We start from the raw sequence: 8,328 nt of genomic DNA, 5'->3' as shown, positions 1-8,328 counted from the left end.
AGAGTAATACGGAATATCAGCATAGCCATAATACCTGTGAATTATCTACATAATGAATTATCATTTATTATTATTACTAGTGTACTTCAGTAATACCACACAAGCACGAGATGACAGCCTGAATACCAACACGACTTGGATTACCTTTGCCTGAGGCGGCAGCAGGCCCAGTGCCACAGGTAATCACGGCCATGCTTATTCAGTTTTACAGAACTCTTGTTCGTGTGATATAGCTTAAATTAAAATGACTTCTGCTACTACTACTTGGCTTGTGTTCATGAAAAAACGATGTTCGCTCGAACACATCTATCATTCATTTTAGCCTCACCCGCACGTCTTTGGGAGAATCTTTGGAGCACGGCATTCAACCAATCAAACGCCTCCTCGTAAAAAGACCGCCCATTCCTTAGAGTGAGCACATGCACCTCGCGCACAGTTGTGTTTTTTTCACGTGAAATTGTGATGGTAGTTTATTTTAGTTGAATGGAGGTAAGCATATATACTTGTTTTATCGTTCTGTCAGCAGTTTATTGTGCTTGTCTGTCTATTTGGCTGCTTATTTTCTTTTGACACATGCGCAGACGTCTTGTCAACTAGGAAGTAGCTGCTGCTACAGTGTAAAGGTGAATGTGGCTGCTATGTGCACAGTTGATCCTAGTTTTTATAGAAGAGGTTAAAATTCCCCACTTTGCTTTCACTAACGCTTTTTTATTCTTACCTATCTTTATCGTTAGATGTCGTTAGCCTGACGGAAGAGACAGAAACATGACCTTGACCCATATATCCCATTCACACTTGACATTAAACAAACCAGGTCTTTCTCGCTCTCTCTCTCTCTTTATATATATATATATATATATATATATATATATATATATATATATATATATATATATATATATATATATAATTACAAACATGTAAGTAGTTGTGTTTAAACTCTGCAGTCTTCTAGTGCTGTTCTGGAGTCAGTAACAGTCACAGTCCCCCTCCTTATCTTTTTTCTCCAGGTTTCTCAGCAAAGACTGATTAGACAACAGGCATTTAAATAAAAAAAACATTTGTAACATGCAGCTGACTATATGTATTTTTATAATTGAATCATGGACATGAGATTAAGTACTATATATATTTTGCTAACTCAAAGTACCATGGTATTACCATTTTTTTTTGGAGAGGCATCTTGATATTGCCATGTTTTTAGGACATCTTCCATGGTACTGCCACCTGTTTCAGCTACTCTTGGATTGCTTGTCAAATTATCATTGTAAAGTTTGGGTTTCACAGTAATTATCCATTTATTTCAGGTTCTCATGAAGAAGAGGATTGTATTGCTGCTGCTCACGGTATGTTTAGAGACAGTCATTTGCTACAGTAATGGAAAGGTTAAAGAGGCTTGTGGGGACATGACACCCCAACATGGCTATGATCCCAGCACCAAAGATCCACCATTCACCATCACAGCAGACAAATCCCAATTCAGCCCTGAAGATGAAATCAAAGGTAGGAAGGAATACAGTACTGGTATACTTGTCATATGTTAAAGCTTTCCAAAAGCTTTGCACTGAAAAAATATATAGAATAATCTGTTTTTCATATTCACAGTGACATTATCAATGGCGTCTTCAGAGACCAAACAGTACTTCAAAGGATTCCTCATAGAAGCTAGGAATGCTGGGAATCTCAATGAAATAGTTGGATCATTTAAGTTAATAAATTCTGACATTTCTCAGCTTCTTCAGTGTGGCAATAAAGTGGTCAGTGACATTTACTGTAAACAAAATATTTATTAAAAATTTTCTTACTATTATTTGTTATTTATTGAACTAAAAAGGTTAAGTACTTAAGAAATTTCTCTCAATATAATTCACTGAACCTACTGTATTTTGAATATTCACAGAACTCTGCTGTGAGTCATACCAGTGATTCCCATAAGACAGAGGTCCAGGTGATCTGGGTAGCACCACCTGACTCTCCTTCCAGTGTGCAGTTTCTGTAAGTATCCAAATGCTGTTTTAACTTAAGTCGGCATGAAACAAGTTGCGATAGTCTTTTTTTCCCTATTGTAATGTATATCCAAGTGAAATGAACAAGAAAAAACTTAAATACGTCATCAGAGAAAAGAAAAAATGTTGCTGCTTAGAGGGAAGTTATTTTGATTAAAGATTATAAGGGCACATTGAAAAAAAAAAAATTGATGTGCATGGATACATCATTTATAATAAATACTGCAATATTCCATAACAAATAATTGTCAATTTGGATTTCATAGTGACTTTAATGTGGGTTGATTTTTCTTTGCATTCAGGTTAACAGTTGTCCGTCACTATAATGAATATTGGGTGAAAATTAGAGGTCCAGTGGTGTCCCAAAATGGTGTCGTTCCTCCGCCACAAACTACCTTTGGAGGTTTCATTAGTGCCAAAACCACAGCTTCCTCAACACTGTCACGTTCAGTGAGTCAAAACACTGCTTAAGTTACTGGAGTGTGTCATGAGTTTGTGAACCATTTCAGTCTCAGAATAATTGGAATATGTAAATAATACTGATGAATAATAATAATATTCTAATCTCCTCTTCAGTTCACCTCTGAGGGCTGTGGAATCAGGAAGTCCTGTCTGAGAGATCCACAGGGCTGTGACCCACAAAATGACATGGCGTGTCACTTCCTGTCCTTTAGGGCAGAGGGCAGTAGCGTGATGTTTGAGCTCAGTGGACCTGCAGATGGTTATGTGTCCTTTGCCTTATCACTGGACAAATGGATGGTAATATAGACAGAAACTTTGAATAATTTCATATATATATATATATATATATATAATTGACAGAACAAAATGACAAAAATACACAAAAATTCCTAAAACTTTAACTAAAATGTAAATTCAAAATATTTTAATTGATTAATTGATACTAAATAACACTTTGTAAAATATTATTATTATTATGCTTTTGAATGACTAGCATGTCTTAGCATAAATAATAGCAAATGTGTTGTGCGTTTCAGGGGAACGATGATGTCTATCTGTGTATTAGAGACACAGACAGAGTTGACATCAAGGCTGCATTTGTTTTTGGACGGACTCACCCAAAAATCTCTTCAGAGGTATACTTGCATTGATTGAACAGTGAAAATGTCTAACAAACAGCACACACTGGTTTAAGTGAGAAATAATTTATGACGGGCCGTTGACGTATTAGAAAAACAATGCACAACCTGGGTGGAGTTCATTGGCCCGGATTCATTTTTCTGCATATATTACCGTTTCCACACCTCAGGACATTGTTCAAATGTTTTATTTTTAAAGACATTTGTCAGGTTTTTGCCCTTAAAATGCTAATTTCTTTCTCGTATCATCCCAAGCCTCTGTTGTTAAATTTATTGATCATTTTTTAACTGGTAATGTAGGCTTAACTGCATTGCAGTTATATCTGAGTGAAATGGCTTCTCGAACAAGAAAAAATGTAGGGCGGGACTTGATTTTCTCTATCGAGAATTGATTGGATGGTTGTGGTTTGCTATTGCTGCAAAATAAATAAATAAATAATGATGTGCACAGATAAATCATTTATAATAACTACTGAAATATTCCATAAAAAAATAAGAATTGTCAATTTTGATTTCATGATGACAGCCCTTGACAGCCCTGCTTCCCTTTTACTTCTGCACATTATTGTTCTATGGAAGAAGGAAAGAATGGTTTTGCAATGACACGAGTGTGAATAAATGACAACAGTGATTAGATTTTTTTCTAAAACATGCTAAAACAGTTAAAGACAAAAAAAGCATGAGTCTACTCTAGTCTTTGTGCTCATGTTCATTCCTAGAACATTCTGAAAGACACAGCTTGGAGACTATCAGACGGAGTGATTCAGTGTAGCTTCCGCAGAGACATACGCCTCCTACCTGACAATGCAAACAGGTTCATCCTGGATCAGATGTACTACCTCTTCATGGCACATGGTCGAGCTGAAAATGGTGAGATATTTTTGTTTGTTTGTTTGTTTCCTTGGTTATTTTCTTTGGCCAGTAGTGTCAAAGACTGTGTTTTCTCTGTCTCCAGGGCGAACTCATCGACATGACCGCCAACCTCTGATTTCAACCTATCAGACAAACATAACAGGACCTCCTGAGGATCTTACTGGTTCTCGATCGCCCTTTCTCATCAAATATCATGGTGAAGTTAAATAACAAAACTCTGCATACTGAATGTGATTTATAGCTTATCAGTGAGCTGTACAGTGCATTTGAATGCTGAATTAAATATATCAAATGATTTTCACATGAGCAGATGAGCAAAAACTGACAAAAATCCTCTAAATTTACATTGACGTTTACTTTGAAGAGTATTCTCGGGGTGGACACTTTTGGTTAACTAACAGTTGTAGTTAACTAAAACTAATACTATTAAGAATCATTTATTTTAATCGTTATAAAAATCTATAAGAATTGTTAATTGAAATAAAACTGAAATAAAATAAAACAAAGGACATATTAAAAGAAAAAAATTTTTAATGAAAATTACAAATTATTTTAGAAATGTAGTTCTAAAATTACTAAAACTGAAATGAAAATAAAGCTATGTAATATAAAAAACACAAAAACTAATAAAAGTGACAAAAGCACATAATTTAATTAATAAAAATGTAAAAATTCAAAATATTAAGTACTATAATAGTAGATAGATAATACTAAAATGACAGTTTTGTTATAAAAGATTTGTATTTCATTTAAATGCTATCAAATAAATGCAAAAATGAAAAGTTAAAAATAAAAGCTAATACAAAACATTGTTAAGTACTATAATAGTATATAAATAATGCTAAAATAACACTGTTCTGGGCTCTTGGGGCAGTAAACATCAACCTAGCAAACACCCAAAATACCCTAGTAATTGCATAGTAACATCCTTGTGGCAACATTTACAAAAATCTAAAAGTTTTCTAGATAACATCTGGTTTCTGAATCTCAGTATCTGTTTGTATCTGTAGGGGCTTTTATGCTGATTGCCTGGATGTCGACGGTCAGTGCTGGTGTTATCATGGCACGATACTTCAAACCCGATTGGCCTGAAAGGAATATTTTGGGGCAGAAGGTCTGGTTTCAGGTAGGAGCTTGTTTTGTTTTCTAAAATGAGGATTTCAGGACATTTTCAAATGTGAATCATCTTCTAGGCTTTTTGTTTCCACAGTTACACAGAATGCTGATGACCCTCACAGTTCTGCTCACCTTGGTTGGCTTTGTTTTGCCTTTTATGTACAGAGGAGGCTGGAGCAAGGTAACATACACAGACACACACACACACACACACACACACGTGAGTATTACTCATGCTTTAACAGTGTGTCATATTATCACCACCTTCATCACACATCTCTGACTGTTCAACAGCGCTGCCAATGTGTCAGACCCACATGCTGTCTGCTCAGAATAACAAAGAGCCAATAAATGTCCCATGTTCATCAGAAGTGACCCACCATGTGGCATCTTTTTGGCCGTTTCTGAAAAACATACCCACTTTTCTTCAGGGATTAATCAAGCACAGTGTTGATTGAGTGTCTTATTAAGTCTGCAAGTGCTGGCTTATTTGAGCCTCAAGCTGACACATGTATCCATCCGTAAGGCTGAGCATGAGGGACACATTTGTGACTCACCAGGGGCATCTGTGACATCCCTCTTGCCAAATATCTGTCAGAGCTTCTGTCATTTCTTGTGTGTGACCAGCAGAGGGCGCCCTGTCCCATGGCAACGGTTGTCAAGCCCGCCCCCACACAAAATAATACCCATCAACCTTGTACTTTGACAGCCTTTGAAAAGCCGTTCCCTCTCATTACTAATTTCTTCATGAAGTTTGTTGAATCAAAGTTTGTTGATAACATTAGCTTCATGAATACAGTCAATGTTAATATGTAATGTATTTTCCACAGCGGGCAGGCATACACCCCTATTTGGGATGTGTTGTCATGGCACTCACTGTCATCCAACCTGTCATGGCACTTTTCAGACCAGCGCCAGACGCCTCCAGGTAAATCCTGGAAACAGGAACATTGCATAATACAGCCAGAAAAGAAATGCCCAGAATGAACTAATAGCATACAATGCAATATGTGGGTGATTCTATAATTGCAGGTACATTTGGTGTCCAAAGTTGGTTATATTTGGTTATATTTTTAATTATTTTAAAGATTTGTCACTCATTGTCATGGATCGCAAGATGTTACAGGCCATAACAATATAATATTTTCAGTAAAAAGTGTCTTATATAGCTGAATTACAGGTGTAATATTGTGATTTAAATGGCCATGTTTGAAATGTCTGTCTGTCTTTTCTGTAAAACCTGCTCTCAGGAGATATATCTTCAACTGGATGCATTTTGGAACAGGAACAATAGTTCAAATTGTGGCCGGTAAGACAATGCTGTGAATAGTCTTGAATGTGTAATTATGTGGCTCAGATCTATATTAACAACACTGCTGACAGCAGAAAGTAGCTTTGTAAGTTCAGTAAAATTGCGCAGTGAACAGTTTTGTCGGATTAAAATTGTCTAGTTTTTATTATCATAACTGAGTGCATGTCATATATAATATGTTGTATTGTACTTTAATGGAGGCTTGTCATGTTATGATGCATAATGTTAGTTCAGGGTGCCCAAAATATTAGCAGTATGTGTTATTCAACACCGTCATAAGCGAGCTGTGTGTGTTTCCTGATTTAGTTGTCACCATCTTCCTCGGGATCCATCAGCAAGCTCTGCTCCTGCCTGCTCCATGGTCCACAGGGGTCCTGGCGTTCATTGTGGTATGGTTTGTGTTGGCAGATTTGGTTCTGGAAGTCCATCGAAGGGGGTTTTTACCTATAGGTCAGTAAACCGCCCTCATGTGTGATTTATACCTGTACCTAGATTCCTCAGTTGTGTCTTTTCACAGCGGTTATTTACTGTATGTTTATGAGTAGTGTGTTTTAGCATTTCGGCAGAAAATCAGTTGTGCCGTATGAATCCATTCGATTGTAAAAGGTTTTATTATGCTGCATTAGTGATTGACATGTTGAGTTGAATGCTAATCAGTTTGAAATACCACAACCTTTCAGAGCAAAACAATATGCTTTTATACTAGAAAAAATGTAGAAGGCACGTTATTTGTGCCTAAAGTGAGTATATGTGTATGTGTGTGTTTTTTATATATATATATATATATATATATACCTTTATATATATAAACACCTTTATATGGAGCTATTATTATTTTTATTATTATATTAATAATAATTAATAATGTGTTTTTCAGGTAAATATTTTAAAAACGTCAAAGTCTACACAGAACATATTAATTCTGACGACAAAGAGGAGATTATGTTTGTTCCTGATGAGAATGACCGTTCTAGCATGGTGAGTTGAGTTTGTATTTATTTCCTCATGACATTTCATTAATGTTATACCCTAATATATCTATTGCATTTTTGTTCTTTTTTTTCTAGGAATCTTGTTTTAAAAACATAGTTCTGGCTATTTATCTCTGTGGAAATCTGGGATCTGTGACTGTTCTCCTTTGGACCATCAGTTCAGTATGACACACTCTCAGCAGTCGTTTCCAGTCTGTGGGACTTTCACTAATTGTGCCTATGTTAAAACAAGCCAAAGAAATATGGATTAAGAATTACTTATGACAGGCCACCTGTCAATTTATGGTGATTATTTAAAATGAATTTGTTTAATTTGAAATTATATTTCTTTACTGCTGAGGTATAAATCAATTTAGTTGTATAATTTTTAGAACTTTTTGTCATTTATTTTTATTATAAATGTTATATGGCTTACCTATAAAATTATTTGTTGTAAAGAACAACTTATGCTTGTTATTCAAATGTCTCCTCCTGATTATCTGCTTTTTTATTGAATCTGAAGAACGTATTCCCTTTGTGTGTTATTTGGTGACAGCATCAGATCAAGTAATTTATACAGGTCTTGACACTGTGTTTTTTTCTAAATATGAAATGATGGATGAGGATTTCTGAAAGTGAATTGTGGATTTAAAGACTGTTACTATCGCCTGAGATGTAAACATTCACAACCACAGTAAAGACTAATGTGTCCGTTCTGTACAGAGACTGAATGTAGTTTGGATGAAATGGACCATTTAATGAAGGTTTTTGTACAAATCTATTGCCTTTTTAAATAAAACTACTTTTTTTTTTATTATTATTATTAAACTGTGTTACTTGCTTTATCTTCTAGGATATGTGCATATATTTTGTATTAACATCTCTTTGCACTGTTATTTCAGCAGTTTAAGAACCTGTGCTGCTGCCTTTCTTTAAAATCATCTTTTGGT

At 35.3% G+C, this 8,328-nt stretch overlaps 1 protein-coding gene across 4 annotated transcripts; it reads left to right on the top strand.

Annotated features, from left to right (window-relative positions):
- Window positions 1-65: 65 nt before the first annotated feature.
- Window positions 66-8,190, top strand: frrs1b (ferric-chelate reductase 1b). 4 transcript variants are annotated; one of them, XM_051881705.1, is made up of 16 exons: window positions 66-179; window positions 1,308-1,503; window positions 1,606-1,757; window positions 1,901-1,995; window positions 2,309-2,456; window positions 2,583-2,765; window positions 3,005-3,103; window positions 3,826-3,976; window positions 4,062-4,175; window positions 4,990-5,105; window positions 5,190-5,276; window positions 5,926-6,023; window positions 6,346-6,404; window positions 6,714-6,857; window positions 7,285-7,385; window positions 7,475-8,190. In XM_051881705.1, exons 2-16 carry the CDS (start codon window positions 1,314-1,316, stop codon window positions 7,565-7,567), a joined length of 1,830 nt encoding a protein of 609 aa, XP_051737665.1. In that variant the 5' UTR covers window positions 66-179; window positions 1,308-1,313; the 3' UTR covers window positions 7,568-8,190. The 4 variants fall into 4 exon arrangements, with proteins under 4 accessions (XP_051737665.1, XP_051737663.1, XP_051737666.1 ...); XM_051881703.1 differs by lacking the exon at window positions 66-179 and adding an exon at window positions 330-489; XM_051881706.1 differs by lacking the exon at window positions 66-179 and adding an exon at window positions 504-623.
- The last annotated feature ends 138 nt before the right edge of the window (window positions 8,191-8,328 follow it).

Source organism: Ctenopharyngodon idella, chromosome 23, assembly GCF_019924925.1.
Source record: "Ctenopharyngodon idella isolate HZGC_01 chromosome 23, HZGC01, whole genome shotgun sequence".
Classification (NCBI taxonomy): Eukaryota; Metazoa; Chordata; class Actinopteri; order Cypriniformes; family Xenocyprididae; genus Ctenopharyngodon; species Ctenopharyngodon idella.
Note: the sequence above shows the minus strand (reverse complement) of the source record. Positions and strands in the feature narration are given on the sequence as shown.

Bases quoted from the DNA above. Each gene is read 5' to 3' on its own strand.
- frrs1b (XM_051881703.1), top strand. The intron at 1,996-2,308 runs GTAAGTATCCAA...CTTTGCATTCAG, and splicing joins CCTTCCAGTGTGCAGTTTCT to GTTAACAGTTGTCCGTCACT. The intron at 5,277-5,925 runs GTAACATACACA...TATTTTCCACAG, and splicing joins ACAGAGGAGGCTGGAGCAAG to CGGGCAGGCATACACCCCTA.